Genomic DNA, 21,125 nt, shown 5'->3' with positions numbered 1-21,125 from the left:
TTTCAAGGTGGCTAGTAGAAGGTGGGAGGCATGCACACATGAGCTTTAAAGTGTCTCTTTTAATCATAAGTAATAGATTCTCATTACATACGCATCAACTTTTTAATGTTCAAGTAATAAAACTGTTTTAACCCCTTCAAAGTACTGTTATCTATATCATAAATTTGTCCAAAAAAGTTTCATGTGTCAACTTTTGGAGCTATGTTTCCCACTTAAAAATGTTATGGTATTGTTATAGATTTACTGTAAAATCAATGACCCGTGCAAATATTCAGTACTTTGGAAGCATTTACTTTAAAAAAATCTTTCCTTTGTCTCTTATGATACAAAATAATTGTCCTTATGACTTTTCCTTTATTGTTCTGTGATGAAATCAGAAAAATTAAAAACAAAACTTTTGCGTTTTGTCAAGTCATAGCCCATTAATAATAGTCCAAATAATATTGTGCCATTTCTACATGAGATTACACATTAAAGTTCACAAGATTTACAAATGGTTTGTTCAGAACCTTTATTTGAAGCTCCTTATTCTGATTCCTAGATGTACCATACTACATAAACTTCTTGTTTATGCTAAAGCTGGCAAATTAGAAATGCTGGAAGAGTTTAAAGGACTTTCTGCAACATTGTGGGCTCTTGAAAACAGTCTCTTATAAGATCTTCAACGTTTAATTACAGCCATCATTAGTCCCCACATTGTTCTCTGTCCATGACATAAATAATTCGCCGAAAATATGTAAATTAAGAGTGCAATTGTTGAAGTGCCCCCAGTTAAGAAGAAGGGCACCATGAAGCTGGTAGGGCTGAGACTAGTATATTTTGCATCTGGGTCAATTATGTCTATACATTTCTCTGATGCAAGCATTCTGTTTTCTAGATCACGTAGTGTGCCACTTTCAGATATGTTCAATAGGGCTTGGTTTACACTATGAAGCAATGGAGATCCCCTTGGAAATACCTGCAAAGACATTGCAGCTGAGTAAACATAAACTCGGTTCTAGTTGAGGAGCTATAAATAAAGAGTAATTTTTGCATGACAAATGCCTATAGGTACAGCCAATTAAAACTCATGATACATAAAAGTAACGGCCAAAACTTAGATGTAGTTCATCAGGTGCTTTTGCCGCTTTACGGTAATTACAGAATTAGAGTTTCATCTTGATTATGTTAATCTTTCATGTGAACCATTATTACGTGGATTACAAAGGTGAAACTCCAATTTTGATCGGAGAACAACAACAATAGCATCCAAAGAATTGCATCTAAGTTTTTAATGCTTTCTTAATCTTTTGTCTGGTTGTGCATATAGCAATAGAAATATTCAAACTAATATAGGAAAAAAGTGAAAGAAATGCTGAAGCAATACAAATCCATATCCTCCAATTTTGTATGTAGGCATTGCTTGAACAAACCCTTTGCAGTGCTTTGCAAGGAAAATTTTTGCCTGCGGAACATCAAGGAAGACAGCTGCTATTTCTTTGTTTCTTAGCGCATAGGCAAGGCTCTCCATAGAGTTAAATGGCTTGATTTTATTGGCATTGATGCCCAATGCATCCTGCAGATATCTTTGCAAGTAGGATCCTCTATCACATCCTACAATGGCATTGTTGTTCTTTAGCTGCTGAATGCTGTCTACAGTTGGTTCAGACCGTTCAACAGTCAACATGCTGGCAAGGCTAGCAGTGTAAATCTGTGAAATGATTAGAGCCACCAAAAACCATACAACCATTGCCACCCTTGATAAATTGCTATGCAATCTGTCCCCTGTGTCAGCAGATTAAGCGAAAGTTATGTTACATGAGGTAGTTGTAGTTGTTACGGTTACTCGTTAGTTAATAGTTAGTCACAACCACCAAATAATCAGGAGTTTGATTATTTTTGTCCCTATTCTTAATTTTTTTTCTGGATAAAATGATGGCAGAGGTTTTGCATATATAATCTTGTAAAAACTCTCTTCTTAACACCTAAAATTATTCTTCAACGAATAATTAAGCTTTTGCTGTAGTTAGTTCTTGTCAAGTAATATTAGCTACACCATGAACCTCAACTAAAGTTCAAATAGAAGTTAGAGAGCCTTTGATGCGAAAATAAGATGGATCAACAGATGAACACAGCAGAAAGAAATTACCATTCAAAGAGAACAAAGAACAGAAAGCCAACAATAACATAGTTGTGGTTTGCTGCAGAATAGGCCCCTCCGGTTCAGGGCGGTGGTTTCTTTCAATAATCCATACAACAAAACCATTGTAGACAATGATGAACAATATTAGAATCCACATGCGCTTTGTGAAAGGTTTCATGAATAGCCACGTTCTATCACCTGTCTTTGATTTAATAGGAACAATCATCATCAGTCCGGTTTCAGTATAGGGCTGAGTGAATGAAGCATATTCATAACGTGTGGACACTATCGATACATCACCAACAACTGCATCATAGTTCTGCATCAAGCATTGTTGAATGAAGCATATTCATAGCTTGTCAGATAACCATGTCATGTTGCATAGAATATTCAAGCTTATCTAAGTAAGGTATTCTAATTTGTATAACAGCTAACATAGATATGTATCAGACACAGATGCAATATGACATGGTTATCATTTAGAAGTGTCTTTCCCTCATAGCAGTTTATTATCAATGATTTGCAAAAACTGAAGTGAGCTACAACATACAAGGGTAATAAATAAAACACTTACCTTCAAATAAACTTGCTTCACCAGCTCATCATATGTACCATTAAAGGCAAAATAATCATATTCCAGACGGTATGGCAATTTTTTTACTATTTCATCAAAAAGACATATGGAAAATCCCTTGAAGTTGAAGGAAGGAACATTTTGAGAAAGATCTTGAATAACTTCGGCATACTGTTTGACGTTTGACATGGAAGGGACACCAATTCTCAGTCGTATGGCACATGTTGGATTAACAACTTTTCCTAATTCCTTCACCGAAGAACTATAAGAAGCCTTTTCATCTAAATATTTTGAGAAACCAAGTCCATCTGACCAGAAACCAATTTCCCTGTAGCTCCTCCCTATCAAATTAATGATTTTAAAAGTATGTGCCGGAGCTCTTCCATGTTTAGTAAACTGAATTTTTCCACTTAAGCCAGTAAAATTACTAAGCATAATCTTATCTAGCAAAAGTTGACCCCCTATTTGGTTGGTTTCCCTCATTGCATCAACCACAATCCTTGCAGCATCATAAGCTTCGGCTGCAAAGATCCCAGGCTCATAATTAAACTCTTCAAAATTCTCCGAGCTAAATTTTTTCCGAAATCTACGGTAGAAGTCAGCATACTGGGGAAATAGTTTTGGGATATAGCTCTTGACTCCAATAACCCCTTGCATATTGGAGATAGTGGATGCATTCAAGGAATGAACAAGGCTTGTAAAGGAACCAGTAGTAATCCATACATTACCTTCCCCCATAATATTCATTCTTTTTGCAGTTTCAAAGAGGTTTAGTGCCAAAGGAAAGGATAAATGGACAATAATGACTCTACATTGTCCTTCTCTTAGTTTCTCAAGTTGTTGGGACAATGAAGAAGAAACTAGAGGTGGGATTGCTATAGCATTGCTTAATTCTGTCCCAAATTTTGTAAGAGCTTCAGAGAGTTGAGATAAAATTTTAGTGGATGATGAGTCTCCATCTTCATATATCATAGTAATATTATAGAGTTTCCAAGACTTTACAATTTCAGCAATAGCTTTCATCTGCATTATTTGGCTAGGTGAGGATTGCAGCAGGAAATGCCACTTCTTCATTGCCCATTCTGGAGTTGCTTCTGCTAGAGAAAGGAAAGGTATCCTCTTTTGGCTACTGATTTCAGCCACTAAAGATGTCTCTGCCCATGTCTGTGGTCCAATGATGGCTTGCACCTTTTGATTATCAATGAGATCTTTAGCTGCCAAACAAAACATTCCATTGTAAGAAGAGAAGAGTCACACCATGTCTATTCAAGTTTTTTATTTTATTTAATTAACTTATCTATTTTTTCCTCTTTTCGACTCTATTCAAGCATATGACAGTATATTATTGGCCATAAAGGCAAGGCACTAAAATGTTTTAGAAAAAAAAGCATTGAAACTTTTGATAGTCAAATTATGACTTTTTACTACTGGAGATGTTGAACAAAATGTAAATCATGAAGCAATGGTAAGTTGATGCTATATTCTATTTGTTAATCTGTTAATGAATGATCACCTATATACCAAGGGATGCAGTACTGTTGATTATATGATAGACTGAACAGTTTATATGATTTTGAAAGGTCATATCATTGTAAGGTTAAGACTTCAGAGACGTCAGGGTTCAGGGATATATATTACTCACTGATGCAATTATATTATATATGAATTATTTAGAACAGTAGGAGAGACAAAGAATGAGAGATAGACCTGCAATAGCTGCCAAAAGAGGATCCCCTTGAGAGTTTCTTATATGCAGAGAAAAACTCTGAATGCTTTTTTGATAAAAATCTTCCAATGCCAGCTTCATAGCCACTGCATGCTCTTGGCCAATGCGAGAACTCTTATCTAAAATAGCTCCTATTATGCCCTTATCATCTGAACTCTCATTAGCTGCAATGTTCCCATGTATAATTACATGCATGCTGATAAACCAAAGCAGAAAAGCAAACTTGTGCATTTTTTCTGATAAAAAATTATGGTGAGAATTGTAACATCCCAATTTTTCGTAAATAAATTTAAAAACCTTTTTAGTAAAATAAATAAATAAATATAGAGTAAATAATAGGCTGAGTATCCTAGGTATAAATAGTTATGTTAAGTCAGCTACCTCCTTTTGGCCTCATTTTCGTTTTTCCCCTTCTCCTCTCAAAACCCTTTCTTTTTCCCGCAGCCCACCAAACCAGTCTCAGAAAAACGACGATCTCAAACCCGTTCACCGTTGGATCGTCGTGAAATTTGAGTATCATGTTTGCAACACAATTCCGAGCATTCTCACCGTTGGGAATATCGATATCATGTCTGAATTGAGAGAAACACCCTTCGCATTGTAGCTTTTTTCTTTCCCGCAGAAACCCAGAGCTGTCTTGGTAAAACTATGATCCCGGTTTCGTTAACCGTTGGATTATTGTGAAATTTGGATATGTTGTTCGAAATTCAATTCCTCACGCTTCCACCGTTGGGATTTGCGAGATAATATTCGTGGATGGAGAAAAAGGAATCGCATGAAGACAGTATAAGTGGAGGTTTCAATCTCTTCTCCGTCTCTCTGACGTTTGGGAATTCTATCGGAACAGTTGGAGGAATAACTGAAAGAATTTCAGGGAACCGCTAGAGATGTTGCTATCCCTGGCTGAAGACACGTGAGTCCGCTCAGAGGTAAGGGATGAGTTATTCACAGTTGGGGATTAGTGAGAACATGTGTAGGGATCCTTAGAGGATTAAATTGGGGTTTTATTTTGAGATGTTTATTAAATTGAAATTTTTCCTTTATGATTATAAATAAAATATTGATGTCCTAATGAAAATTGCTTGATAAATTGTGCTCTTGATATTTGTATATTTCGACCTATGATTTTGATATAATTGTGTAATATTAGTTAAGGGGTTTTAGTCCTAATGTTGTGATAGTGTTTTATATAAATTGTTATATTGAGGATATGAAATGATGATTCAAATTGTGAGTATGTGATGAATTGTAGAAGAATATGTTGCTTTGAGATTATAATATTGTTATTGAGATTGAGTATAAGTGTAAAGTTGAACATGTGTTAATTTGTGAGATACGTGTAAACATGTGATGGTGAATTATCACACTATGAGAAGTGAAATTGTGAATGAGTTCTAGTTGTGGATAAGTGTGTAGTTAACACTTGATGTGAAATTACTTGTGTTGTAAGCTATGAATTGTACAATAACCCGACCAGTGTTATCTTGAGAAAAGCGTTGATGCACAGTGTTAAAGAGAAAATGTAGGTTTCCTATTTAGGAGCCAGTGTTAAATCATAGTGCGATTGTGTTGAACGTGTTTAAAACACGAGTGTAAGGTCGTGGGTATTGTATAATTCATGAGCAGTGTCTGCATGCAAAAATTATTTTAGGGGTTGGACCTGAATCAGGAGGGAGAGGCCCTGACGGACTCTTCGGAGTGTAGGCCTTGGGGGTCACCGGGTTTGAGTGCTCCTTTAAGCCTATTCTGATCTCATATGGTTGGAGCATTCTCGCAAAACATCGTGACCCTGACTGGTCTCCCTATGATCTTACTTAGTGAGAGTGACCGGACAAACCCATTGTGTGGTGTGTCTTGTTATGTACTCCTAAGCGCCCCAGGGTGGTTTTTCACTGACATGGTACCACATTGCATATAGGATTGAGTCTTAGCATAACTATTGCATATGCTTGCTAATTGATGTGTTATTATATCTTGATCGAAGTGTGGGATTCTTGTGTAATGTGATTGATAATTGAAAAGTGAATTTTGAATGATGAAGTGGTGAAGTTACGTGAGCTATGTTTAAGCAAGTGGTATCTCATTTATATAATATGTATATTTAATTGTCTTGTTTCTCTATTAGCTAGGAATGTGATAACTCACTCCCTGTGTGTTGTTGTGTTTGGATCCTGTGATGATCTTGAACTTGTGTTCGGGGGAGCAGATGAATAGGTGGATGACTATGAAAAACCTCATGCTAGAGGACACGGGAACACCACGCTCTGATAGGATGTGACATTAGGATATAGGTTCTATATTAATTGTATGAGACTTATATGATTTTCTTTTAGTCGAGATGACTTTATTATTTATTTGGACAAGTTTGAATATGATGTAGAAGAAAGTGAATGTGAGCCTTTTATCCATTTGAAAAGCTTGTATTTAAAAATGTTTTAAAAATACTTTTAATTAATATTTGAATTTTTATTCCTTTATTAATATATATGTGAGGGGTAGAGGGTGTCACAAGAATAGATATACATGCAGGTGCCCTGCTAACAACCAAAAACGTACTACTTAGAAAGTTTCTACTAAATTTTTTTTGAGTTCAAAGTTATGATTCTTTTCTTTTCGGTAATTCTTCCCTTCCTTCAATTTCCCGGAATGTTGCTGAGTAAGGTCTAGCTATAATTCAATAGTGATTCATTGTGGAAACTTTTGGGAAGAAATAAGATTCACATGACAATGACAAACAAAGACTTGAATCTAAAATAATTTTTTCTTCCTCAAAAATATTTAAAATTTATCTCTATAAAATTTTGAGTAATTTTTTTATTCTCACAAAATTAAAACTTATTACTTTTTAATCTAAACATATATTCAAGACTAAACATAACATAACAATCTAAATGTGATATTTTTTATATTGCTTATTTATCTAATCGATGTAAAAAAAGTAATACATGTGACTTTGGATATCCCAAATCTGTTTTGAATTAAAAAATTTATAATAATGAATTTTAAATATTTTTATATTTATGAGAAAAAAAACATATTTTAATATTTTCATTATTATTCATATAAGCCCATTTATTTATATATTTTCACATTTTCTTAATTTTCTATCACATTAATTACTGTATCTATTACACCTTACATGCCTTAATTTTATAACCAGTGGAAATATATATGATTCGGCTATCAAAACACTGGATTAGGTGAAGGCTTGATGTTGATGGATAATGGCATGCATTTTTTTTTTCTTTGGGTTAGTAAACGGGCATGCACGTCATCAAAAAACGTAGAAAACGGGCATGCATTTATTGACGAGAGAAAACTCATTTTCAACTTGAGAAAACTATTGTTAGTGTTACTATTTGATGAATTGTACGAATTTTGTGTGATAACTGATAATTAATTGTGAAAATGAAGTCAGATCCAGGTATCAGTATTATCCGCACGGGTAGAGGCGGGAATAGGTCAGGCCGACCTACGATTTGACTTACATAAAATCTGATTTGAACTGATTTATTTAATTAAAAGGTTAGACTCAGACTTTTTTAAAAGCCTATTAAATTAAATAGACGAGACTTAGGCTTGTTAAAAAGTCTTATAAGCCTGATAGGTCAGCCTATATATATATATTTATATTATTTTTTGGATACCAATTTATACTTATATTATTTTTTGGATACAATTAATTTTTTTTAAACTAGGCTCCATAACTTCCATTCCTATAATCAAGTAAAATTTAAGTGTGAGTCATGTGTCCCTTTATATTACTCATTATTTTTATTGGCTTTCATATTCTGGTTAACGTTTCCTTTTCCATTAGCTTTTTTCCTATTACGTTCCTACTCCAAAGCACAAATATAAAAGGCTATTAGGTTAGGTTTTTAAAAAGGTTAGGCCGAGTCAAAATAAAAGCCTTTGTTAGGCTATAGGCCTGACTCAGACCTCAAAAATTCATCGTAGGCTAGGCTCAGACCTTTTAAAGTCTGGTCTGGCCTGACCTATTCCCACCCCTACCCATGGGTTTCATTCTTTGACCACCAATGTTTGATTCCGAACATCAACAAGAAAAAGACTTGTAATATATACAAATTTTAATAAATTTTACTTTTCATTTAATCATTTTTTTTATTTGATAGTTTTTAATAAACTTTAATCATCAATAAAGTATAAGTTAATAATATTTTTAATGAAGACGTCTTTTCAATTTTGCTTGTACAAAAACACTAAATTATAATTTTGATTATCCTTAATTAATTCTTTTGATTTGTGATTTTAATCTTCTCTTTTTCAGTGATTTTAGTCTTTCTATTTTAAAAAATTAAAATTTTATTTCAACCTTCAGTTTTATAAATATTTCGTTTATTTTATTTTGATTCGGAAATCTAATGTATTCACTTAAGATATCATAAACATAAAAAATCAAATTAAAGTTAGGAAAATAGAATTTTGTGTAAGGGGACCAAAATTAAATAATTGAAGTTTAGTGATGTCTTTCCAAATCATTTATTCTAATCTTATGTTTGGATTGGGTGATTTATGAGGGAGAGAAATGAGAGGGAATGTACATTATGTTTCTATTTGCTTGCAAGAAAAATAGGAAGGAGAAAACGTCAAATTCGATGAACTCCTCCATTTTTCAAATCCTTAGTATTTAGCACAATTTTGAGATGATTTCTTGTGCACCTTTATTTTTCTTTTATAATTTTTAAAAATTAAATAAACTTTTATAACAAAAAATTACAAATAATTTGTGTTAAGAAAAAATGGAGTAAAAAATTATATTTTAAGCAGTATAAAAATATTTTTTATATATTTATTTTTTTCACTTCTTTTCTTCAATTCCTATTTCTATTCATCTTAACAAATACATCTTTTGCTTTTTATTTTTTCGGTTAAATTACTCATTTATACCCTATAGTTTTACGATTCGTATATTTTAGTTCTTATAGTTTATATTTTAATTATTTTTTAGACTCTATAGTTTAAAAGTGATCTTTTTAGTCTTCATAATTTATATTTTAATTCTCTTTTAATCCCTATAGTTTGAAAGTAATATTTTTAGTCCCTATAATTTATATTTTAATTACCTTTTAGTCCTTATTACAATATATATATATATATATATATATATATATATATATATATATATATATATATATATATATATTGCTACAAATTAGTTATAATTTATCAACTATTTTTATTACAAATTACCTTATGATAAATTAGTTACGAACTACTTGCTAATATTTTTGTAGTTAATTGTAATTGATAATATTACTCATATTTTGATGATAAAGACTAAAAGAGAATTAAAATATAAAGTATAAAGACTAAAATGACCAAAAGAAAATTAAAATCCAAATTATAAGGACTAAAAAAATTACTTAAAAACTAGGAGAATTAAAATGTAAACTATAGGAACTAAAAAACCACTTTAAAATTATAAGGACTAAAAGGTACAAATAATGAAATTATAGGAACCAAATCAGTCATTAAACATATTTTTTTCTCAATTTCCATCCTTCTCGTTTTTATTTTTATTTTTTCTATTTCACTTCTAATTCAAACAAAACATGTCACTCTTTGATAAAAAAAATTATTGCTTTGGAATTTTTTATTCAATGCATAATGTTGATACGTGAGTTTGAAATTAGTAAAAGCAAAAGCTCTTTTGAAGAGAAGAAAAAAAAACTTTTGGAAATTTTTATTCAATTCATAATGTTGATATGTGGTGTTAATTGATTTTTTTACTTTAAAAAATAATATTTTGTTATAAGAGCTAAAAGAAAAAAAAATAGAAAGACATAATATAAAATATCACTAATTCTTACCTTCCAAGTCGATGTGTTAAAATTGAGTTAACTCCTCACCCCCAATTCTAAAATAGTCTTAAAACATATTTTAAACACATTTATTGAACTGATTGCATTATTATGTTTCAGGTCCATACATCTAGGTGTGACAAAGAGTATTGATCACTCCTACCTCACCTTAATTATGGCCTAGTTGTTGTCTTAGTGGTCACTTGTAGTCCCATATCAATTAAAAATATCATTTGAGTACTCCTCAACCTAGACCAAATTTAAAATAGATACCCATCAACCTAGAACGAAATTAAAATAGGTTTATTTATGTTTTTACGTGGACCAAAATTTTGATAGGATCAATTTTGTAAACTCCACGTAAACCTAATTAAGGCCTATAAAAGTTTTTGACAAAATGGACAAAACTTTTGTTGTGGACAAAATTTTTCATGACTTAACTTGCCTCATTGGCTAGATACCTTCTCAATACTTGACTTGAATGTGAAGGGATAAAAAGTATATACTTACTGAGAGCTTTCCCACTTTCAACTTAACGCGTAAACTATCTCCCTCCCGTATTCCTATTCTACTATAGTATTTGTTTGTTTGCTAGCACAGGTAGTAGAGGCATTCTCCACTCTAGTAGTAGTATATGTAGAATCTGAAAGTGGAAGGCTGAATTCCAAGGGAAGCCTGACTTTAAAAATAAAATATTCTAAAAAAAGTATTTTTAAAATAAATTTAAAAAAAAAGAAAAAGAATATTTTAGAATAAAATATGTTTTTCCATCCCTGTAAAATATTTTGAATATTGTACTTTAATTTCAATATTATATTCACTTATCATTTTTATCTAGATTTCATTAAAAATTTAACTTCATTTTTTATTTAAACAATCCCAAAATATGCATATAGGTTCAAGTCTGTATAATTTAATAAGTATGAAATTTTGTAAATCATGCAGCTTTTGATAATGTCAAAAAGAATTTACTTAATAATAGTTGTCATCATCAAAAAGGGGGAGAATGTAAATGTATGTATACAGGTTTTTAATGATGTCAAAGTATAAGTAAACATGATTACATCAATAAATATTCAAGGTTAAGCAAGCAAAGATTACTTTAAGATTAATTCAAGATTAAGCAAACAAGATCAAGAAAAAGATAAAGTCTTAATTTATTTGTTAAAAGAATTTCACGTATGTGTATATGATTCTGCATTCTAAGTCTATCGTAAATCATTTAAAAAGGAGTTAAAATTTGTTAGTGAAAAAAATTTTAGGACTTAATTTACCCTCTTTTAAGTTATTGAGGTCACTTGTCCAACAAATTCATCACTACAAAAAAAAAATTATTCATTTTTTGTCCTCAAAATTAAAATGTATTTTTTTTTTTGGATTTGAGTTCCATTGATTCTTATTTCTGTGTCATTATCCTTCTTACATGTCACTTTTATTGGTCTCATTGTTGGATACTCTCTTTTTACTATGTTGGGGATTAAAAATCATCCACAAAATTTTTTAAAAAAAAAAACCACAGTCAAATTTTAAATCTCTTTTTTCCTAACTTTCTTCATCTTGTAGCCTGCCGTTTGACCCACCAATCACCAGTGTATCTGCTAAAAGATGTGCATATGTGAGAAGATGTCCACCATTCGCTTTAGAGTTTGTCATAATCATTCCCACCGTGGACTCAAACTTTAGAAGCCATGTAATTAATAGTACCTACCCCACAATCCTTAACATAAACCAACGGAAGCATAAAATCAAGTAAACTTTCGTCGTAATACAAAGACACCCCACCGAAAAGTCTTCCATCTTCCAGAATTACGTATGCCACAAACTCTCAATCTACGGTGGAAAAGAAAAAAGGCTTATTTTGCGTAGTGGAAAAGGCTTGCATTGGAGACGACGGTGTCTACGACGATTGACGCGGGGTGTGTCATGGCATTCGGTGTCACGTGGAGACTTTGATTCCTCAGACTCGTCGATTGGTTTTTCGAGCTAGGAGTTGTAGCCTTTGTAGAAGGCTTTGGCGTTGATGATTTTTTTGTTGAAGAGGAAGGGAAGTCATGGGAGAATTTGCAGGTGCATTTCCATCTGGTCGCGGAATGTGGGTGGTTGAAAGTTTTGGAAAAGGGACTTAAAATTTTGTGGCGACTATTTTGCAGTTTGCAAGGATTATTAACACCCAAAATCGAAAAAAAAATATCAATAAAAGAGTGAGAGGTTAAGTATGAAAATTAACCAAGCTTAGCTTATTTCAATTTTGCGACAACGAGAAAACAAAAAAAAATTAGAGGGATGAAATTCATACTTTAATAATTTTATGGGATGAAAAATATGTTTTAATCATTATTTTATTAAAAACTTAATTATATTTTATATTTTAAGGTTTAATTTGATCCCTCAATTTTTAAAATGTTTAATTTGATCTTTCAATTATTTAGAATGAAACAACTATATCTTTTCCATCATATCTCTTAATTATTTGGTGAAAATAGATTTTTTTTTTATTAGTTGTCAACACAATTGATGTAAAACATTATATTTCTAAAATTAATTGTTTGGCAACCGATGTAAAAAGATATCTTCAAAACTTTACCAAATTGAGCCTTTTACATCGATTGTCAAGCAACCGATTTTAAAAATACAACATTTTACATTAGTTATGTTAACATTCGATTTTAAAAAGACATCCTCAAACTTTATGAACCTTTTACATTGATTGTCAAGCAATCAATTTAAAAAATACGTTTTACATTAATTATTTTAACAACTAATGCAAAAAGTATCAATTTTCATCAATCAAATGAAAATGGTATAATTATTTCATTTTAAACAATTAAAGACTGAACTTTAAAATACAATTAAGAGACTCATTATATAATTAAGCCTTTATTAAAACATTATTTAAAAAAACTTAAACAACTTGGTCCAATATATTAATCTTAAGATTATATATAGTTAAATTGTAAAATTAAAGTATACAACATCAAAAATCTGTATTGGCTAATTCAAGTAGATGGAACAAGACTAGTTATAAACACCTCTAATATTTATCTTACAAGTCAATTTTGTGAGATTGAATTAAGTCATAAGTTTAAATTCTAAAAGAAAATTTATTTTTATTTTCCTTTATGATAACTAAATTCTTGCATATCAACTAAAATTAAGTCTAGTAAAAGAGGTTAGTTTTCATAGTGAATTAAGTTCAAATTCTCTCTAGGTGTGATGTTCAAATTTAATGTCTCTATGTCAAATAGGAATGATTTAATATATAAATAAATAAAAACTCAAGTGCCATGTCATGTGTGTTCCCCACATAAGTGTGAATGTGGGGCCCTGCTTACCTATGAGTGCTCTCAATTAGCTCTTCATATAGAAAACAGCAGCCGAAAAGATATTTGCACAAAAATTGTTATATGGTTTGCACAGAAGTCCTTTAAAGATGGCAAAATTGCTTTGTTTCATAGAGACATCGTTTTTACATTGTCCCAATACATTATATGACTATATGCTACAACTACGACTATTAGCTAAGCTAAACGAGTTTTAAAGTTCATGTCACTCACTAAAGAAACTCAGAAAGCAATTGTTCCCAACAAGTTTCGTTGCTGCATATTGGGAGCAGATGCCGAAATAAGGAGCAATAGATCTTGTATTATGTCAGCTATTTCCTTCTCATATTTTACCTTCAAAACCTTTCTAATCTCAACCATGTCCTACCTTAACCTTGCTTACCAAGGCTCATGCCAAAGTTCCTTTGCCCCTTCATTTCCCTTTGACTCTTGCATATAGTACCTGCCATTATTGGCCCAAATTGTCTTAAACAACCAATCTCAAAAACTATTTTATTGAAGGCTTGAAGAAATTTAGGAACGTGTGACTGCATCTAAGTGGAAATCGATTTTGTGAAAGAAAAACAAAGAAGCCACCCAAAAAAATTTAGAGCCCATCAAAATGGATCATAACCCGTGGGCCAACCCAGCCTTACCATAGGTTTGGGCCAAGTTGGGTTGGAAAAAAACTCTTACCAGTAAAAGCAACAAAATGGCCTGACCACTGGGTTGAACTCATGGGGGGCCGGGTTGGCAAGCAAGTTGCCTAGGTACTAAAAAAACCCTGCCCTCAGCTCACTCACTAAAAAAACAGGAGCCATTCAGTTCACGCATCATGCCTCAGCTCACTTAGTGACTTAGTCAAACAAAGTCTCAAAGGTGGGCTGGGTTGATCCACTTATTAAGTGAGCCAAGGTAGGTTGGGCTGGCCTGTTTTGACAGTTCTACATAAAATTGATAGAGAGCTTACTGATAGATGGAGTATGGGAGAGATGGGATTATATGACTATCCAAAAACTGATAATATGAGGTGAATTCTGCACGAAGGTGACAGCAGCCTAGTGATAGAATAAGAAGCGAAGCATAAGGAACTCCAACAACAGTGAAGTTTCTTTTCTAAAGCAATTGAATATTTTAAAACAGCACAAGTAATATGACAAGAATTGTGTGTAGTAATGGACTACTGGTGAAATACAAAGATTTCTGTTGACCGCTTGAAAATTTACAACAATACAACTTAACAAAGAATTGATTTGATGGGTCAGCTGCAAATGGTTAACCTGTAGATCTAGGATGCACACAGCAGGAACAATGGGAAAAGAAAGTCTGGACTTGGGGCCACATACAGGTTCTGAGCATTGGAAAGGGAAATAGAAGAATGAAATAGTTTTCATGTTAATTACTTAATTACTAGTGTGCATCATGTTTTCACTTTGTTTTCATTTTCAAAAGTTACATATAATTCTAAAAATTGACAAGAGAATTAAAATACTGACAGAATACTTTGGTATAGTATCTGTCAGTATCAAAATCAAAATCTAGGGTCATTCTTGCCACCTCCTGAAATAATACAAAATCATGAGGAGCGTGACCCCTGGTGAGGGATGACATCTTCACGACTAGCAAAGCTTACCTTGTGACCAAAACTATCAAAAGGACATCACAAGGTACCATTCTCTGCTATTAAGTGAGCAAACTCTTGCTGTTTATTTGGGAAATCTTATAATGTTATATTGGGGTTTACCATGTTGATATTTTGTGAAGACACTGAGAAATGATGATGGGTCAAAGCCCAGTGCTTTAGCATTTGGGGATGGTTTCCTTGCGGATTTGGTAGCAAGTGCAGTGAAAATAGAAATCTGCAAGTTTTTTTAATCAAGCACGTTTGAGTTCAACTGACTACAGACCAACCATAATGTAAATTTTATGCTGCTGTTACATAAACAAATGAAAATGAAATTAAAATTTATTTGCTCATAGTTGGTAATATGTAACATTTTAGAATCTACGCAAAAAAATGTTTAATCAAGCACGTTTGAGTTCAACTGACTACAGACCAACCATAATGTAAATTTTATGCTGCTGTTACATAAACAAATGAAAATGAAATTAAAATTTATTTGCTCATAGTTGGTAATATGTAACATTTTAGAATCTACGCAAAAAAATGTCATATCAAAGAGACGAAGCAGGAATTAGCTTTTCTCATTCTTTTGATCAGTGCGTGGGCACCCGAGTGCACTAGATATGAGAAATACCAATAATAAAAAGATGAAAAACTCTTGGACCAAAAGAAAAAGCAGGAGATGATCAAGAAGTCCCTAAACCATGCCTAGCAAACATTCACATAGTGTTTGGTTGGAGGGAGAGGAGGGGGGAGGGATTTTTTTTTTTAAACTTTGTTTGGTTCAATTTTTAGCAAGGAAGGAAGGGAGGAGCAAAATCCCTCATCTAATTTTTGCTCCCCTCCAATATTGGGGGATTTGGAGGGAAGGGAAAGGAAATTTGAAACATTTCAACTAAAATGAGTGAAATATCTCAGTTTATGTTTTGGAATTCAAAATTACAAGGATAGAAATGTAAATTTATTTTTAAAACTCTTCCCCTCCCCTTGTGAACCAAACAAGCTCCTCTCAACCAAACATAATGTCTAATCAAAATCTCTACCCTTCCCTTCCCCTCCCCCCATTTTATTCTCTCCCCTCCTCTTCCCCTCCCTTGAACACTTGAAAAAGGAGACCATGACTAAGATAGACCCTCCCTAGGACAGAACTTAAAGATTCCAATCCCTTTCATCGTACATAAAACTTGCCTGAAACCATTTGGATTGACACCAATTGCGGTTGAGTTCACTTTTAGCACACCTAAATTAAATTTCTTTTTCTTTAAGGAACCTAAATTGTATTGAAAAAAAAAATGCCCTGATAAAGTAAAATTTTTTACACAAACATCCAATCATAACTTATTATGTATGAAAACTTTATTGATTTTTTAAATAACTATCTTAAAGTAATTCAAATGATAATTTGAGATTAGATGATAATATAAAATTACATGTACAAACCAAATCAACAAATGGCACATAACTAGATTTTGCACTTGGGAGTAAACCTCGGTATATGATACTGTAAGAATTTCTTACTAGTCTAACACTGTAAAAAATTATTCATTTTTATCGTTTTCATCTTTATTTTTCACATTTTATTCTAAAAAGGACTAATAGTAATGGTGCCGCGTCTATCATAGTAAAAACTTTCATATTTGATATAGAAATCTAAAGCTAATAAAAGAAGCTTCCTTGTTAAAATGACAAAGGACATGATTTTTGAAAGAATAGGATGCAGGTCCAAACATGCATAAGTGAATAACATTTTACAAAATCAAAAATTAAAGTGAAGATTTTGTACAATCAAGAACTACTAGCACATACTAGAATTAATACCTGCATGATTGTTAGGAAAAAACATACCTCATATGACTTTGTATCAGGACCATGGGGAGTCATACAATTATGGAGACTTGCACCACCGGGAAGAAATCCATCAGCGTTGGCCTCAAAAACAAATGTGTTAGTCACAACACTAGAGAAGACAAAATTTTGTCTCAACTGACCCAAAACTAATCCTGCTCTTTTCCCATATTACCAAAAAAACTACCATTAAGATGCAAATCCTTCGTGCTTCCCACAAACAGCGATTAAAAGACAAAATTTGATATGATATACCTCATAGCCACCATGAATAAGGCCCATAAATTCACTCATGCAATTGCGATGATAATATGGAGGAAGGAAAGTATGCTCAGCAACCAGCCATCTGGGTGGGAAAATGACAAAATCAAGCAATGCCACTCCAGGTTTATCAGTTGGTGCGGTCAACACTGCACATATGAACAAAAATGTAAAAAAAAAAAAAAAACAAACAATTTCCATAAACAAAAAATAAAAAAAGAAGAGAAGGTTAAGACAAATTTCATTTTCAAAAAAGGCATACCAGTATTGATAGATGGGTCACTATGATCAAACAGAACTGTATTATAAGGGCAGAATTTGCTTAAATCATACTGCAAGTGAAAATAATAGTTGCCAAATTAATTAAGATGCATAAATTATCTCACAGGAATTATGCCCCTATCAAACTGAAAATACTATGATTGTAATCATAACTCACAATGAAGAAGGGAAAAACACCCACCTTCTATGGAACATAATTACCATGCCAAGCAACAACATTGAAGGGAGAGAAATCTTGTACTGCATCAAAGAGTTCACCACCAAACTTCTGCACTATGGTGTACCCAGGATAAGATTTATCTTCAAACCAAGCAGTAGGAACAAGGAAATCCCTTGGGGAAGCAAGACCATTAGCACCTATAGTGTAAAAAAAAGTTATTTTTAATTTCACATACCATGAATTTTCAAGCAACATATATGGTAGCTTAAATTTCTTAAGAGTAAAAGAGAAAAGATACCTATTGGTCCCAGATCAGGAAGTTGAAAATGAGTACCAAAAATTTCAGCAACATAACCGCGGGATGGACCATCAGGCAGATTCACAGAAAAACGAAAACCGTGAGGTATTATAGCAATTTCACCCGGAGAAACTTTCAATCTTCCACATTCAGTAGTGATAAGGAGTCCTACAAATCCAGCAGACAGTATGAAAAATATAAATAAAAGGGAAAGGTATATTCCTAAAAAGATGTGATCCACAGGACGGATTAGAGTGTACTCTTAAGCATCATGAAACTTTATTTAACCACAACGCCAAAGAAGAAATTCATGCATGGAATAATTCAAAAACATGGTGAGAACTGGTTGTCATTCTAACTATAAAATTCTACACAAAAAAATCAAAGACAACTCTTAAATACCCATTCAGAAGACTAATGCACCAACCCTGGAAAAGAACAATATTTGTCATTCATATGCATTGCATCCTTCAATTAAGAAATTTCTTTTATATTCAAGTCCAGCCAAGTTCATTGGCACAGATCAACAAGGAAATTATACAGGTGCAGAGAGAACTATATGCACACAAGTATAATGAAATTAAACCCAAACACAACTTTCTTAGTTAACATTGAACCATCAAGGAAATTGTTTTAGTGACTTACTTCCTTGTTGGGGAACTATCAAGAAGTCACCATCAGCATTGCAAAAGGCACAATTGTCCATTGATTTGTTGGCATTGTACCTATAAGTGATATAATATTTTCCCATTTATTAAACTGTTAAAGTTACCTTAAAAATTTAAATTTTGTCATACCAAATCTGGAAGCTTGGCATCAATATCTATGACCAATACGCTATTAGTATTATTTTGCATAGGCTACCAAAATTAAAGAAAAATCAATGGCTGGAGGTGTATTTATGCAACAGGCCATGGTAGCAATAGCATTACTTAGAGCAAAGATAAAACAGCATATCATATAAACAAATTAATTTTCACAGTACACAAATCAAACAGATGAAACAACACTTGATTCTTCTTAGATAGTGTTTGGAAGTAAACAGACTAGAACAGGATGAAACATAAAATAGCAATTGTGTTCTATGTGGGTTTCTTTTAAAAAGAGAATAAAAACAAATGTCCTATTTCATTTTGTTTAGTGTGTCAATCACTGCCTTATCTTATTCTTGTTCACACCAAAGTTATTGTTTCAGACAGAGACCTCATATCTTCATTCTCTACCCTTCAACCCAACCCACAATTACAAATCAATGCAAGTAGCACAAGAGAACTATGAGACCCATACCACACAGTCACACTATGATGACGACATAGCTTTCGGAGCCTAAACATAATAATTCAACAGCATCTCCTAGTATTCGTGAGGAAAGAGGGGATAACATGCCTTCTTAACATTAGTCAACCCCTCAACTCCTAGAAAAAAGGAAACTTAAACGTGCATAGCAGGGGAACTATATCTTGAATGGATTGTTCTCCAAGCAACCACCCCTCACCATAAATAAAGGATTTTAGTCACTTAGTTACATATCTTTTCCACCTTCATATACACCTAATGTAAAATCCAAGTGTCAAGAGTGTCTTTACCGTTATACCACTCTTATCTTTGACGCAGCAATTGGAGTCTCACCCCCTGCTAGTGTATTTTGAAAGTAAGCCCAAATCCAGACTCCAGGACAAAACAGTTATCAGAAGTACAAACTTCACATTAAAACAAGGTTATTCTAAAACACCACTTATGTTAGGTGTGATATCAACTGTCCACCATAGATCTGAAAGCAAATACAGATGAACCCAACTTCGTGAGGCGTAAAAACATATTAAGAGGAGTTCCATAAAGTATCTCATTATATTGATCAAAATGAAAATATACCAATTACTGTGATATGTGCTCTATTTGTAGAGCTTATTGTAGTAATAACTAACAATTAACAAGCTAACCAACTAACAAATGTCAACTACCACAGCTAACTGACAACATCTAACATCAACTAAAATATATATTATTTCAATTTATAGTCATTAAACAATGGCATTGGCATCATATTATAATTGTAGAGACTTAAAGCTCACAAATTATGCCATTCTGATTAAGAAACCAAGCCAACCCAAAAAAAAAGAAAATCAATGACAAAAGAAAAATAACTGACTGGCACAACACCCATTAGATAAAGAAGAATACAAATTGTGACTGCAATTGTGACTGTATTTCAAAAACCTTGTGACTGCATTTCAAAAACCTTGGCAAGAACAAACCAACCCACCCACCAACCTAACGCTGAATGTTGAGCATGTCCTTAGCCTCAATCTGCTCCTCCACAAAACACCTAAGAAGTTGCATCTAAGTCTTATCCTAGAATAATAGTCCTTCCATCCTATTTTGATTGCAACAAGAAATGCCACTTCTTCATTGACCATTCTGAAGTTGCATCTGCTAGTGAAAGGAATGCAATTTATCATGAAAGGATCTAAAGGATCATCGGAAGCTAAAAGAGACATGACCAACCTCCAGCCATTGCTATTGTTGTTATGAACGTTCGTGGGGGTTGCAGTTTTGCTCCACGGCAACTTCATAACTAATTGTGGTTCCAAATCCTAGCTCACTCGTACTTGATGGTGTTAGTATATGAAAGGAGGAGCGGATTCAGTGACCTATCAGAGCAGCATCACATACTTTATATAGAGCTAAGGCCATCAACAAACTCAAGTGTGCAAATATGGGAGATAATTGTGGGATAATGGTTACATGATTACAACAGAATATGGACCACATCAGAAACAATTTTTTCCACATGATAACAAAGTATCATAACTAAATATTCAGATAACAAACCGCATATGCTTATTCTTGAAGACATGGGGTACTTACGTGAAAAAAAACTAACATTCTCCCACCTGGTCCATTTATCCCATCACTAATCATAACAAGAAACAAAATATATGAATCATGGCGATAAGTCCTCTGAAAACAAGTGTTATCTTCCATGTATCACAATATACCAAGTTTCTCAATGCTCTTAACTTAATGAATAAACCACATGCTTATTCTAAGTCAAAATTCAAATGATACTTCTCAAAATAAATAAGTTCAC

At 32.8% G+C, this 21,125-nt stretch overlaps 1 protein-coding gene and 1 pseudogene across 1 annotated transcript; both read right to left on the bottom strand.

Annotated features, from left to right (window-relative positions):
• Positions 1-403: 403 nt before the first annotated feature.
• LOC114416806 (glutamate receptor 2.8-like) lies at positions 404-4,676 on the bottom strand. The gene is made up of 5 exons (XM_028381829.1): positions 4,404-4,676; positions 2,697-3,910; positions 2,129-2,441; positions 1,367-1,764; positions 404-958 (listed from the first exon to the last, which is right to left on the bottom strand). The coding sequence occupies exons 1-5, from the start codon at positions 4,651-4,653 to the stop codon at positions 662-664; spliced, it is 2,472 nt and encodes an 823-aa protein (XP_028237630.1). The 5' UTR covers positions 4,654-4,676; the 3' UTR covers positions 404-661.
• An 8,991-nt stretch (positions 4,677-13,667) lies between these two features.
• Positions 13,668-20,607, bottom strand: LOC114416128 (annotated as a pseudogene).
• Between the last annotated feature and the right edge of the window lie 518 nt (positions 20,608-21,125).

Source organism: Glycine soja, chromosome 6 (genome assembly GCF_004193775.1).
Source record: "Glycine soja cultivar W05 chromosome 6, ASM419377v2, whole genome shotgun sequence".
NCBI classification, from domain to species: Eukaryota; Viridiplantae; Streptophyta; class Magnoliopsida; order Fabales; family Fabaceae; genus Glycine; species Glycine soja.
Note: the sequence above shows the minus strand (reverse complement) of the source record. Positions and strands in the feature narration are given on the sequence as shown.

Excerpts from the sequence above, each read along its gene's own strand:
- LOC114416806 (XM_028381829.1), bottom strand. The coding sequence starts at position 4,653 with ATGCACAAGTTTGCTTTTCTGCTTTGGTTTATCAGCATGCATGTAATT. Across the intron at positions 3,911-4,403 it reads TCTTTTGGCAGCTATTGCAG|CTAAAGATCTCATTGATAAT; the intron begins GTCTATCTCTCA and ends TTTGTTTGGCAG. Across the intron at positions 2,442-2,696 it reads TGAAGCAAGTTTATTTGAAG|AACTATGATGCAGTTGTTGG; the intron begins GTAAGTGTTTTA and ends TGCTTGATGCAG.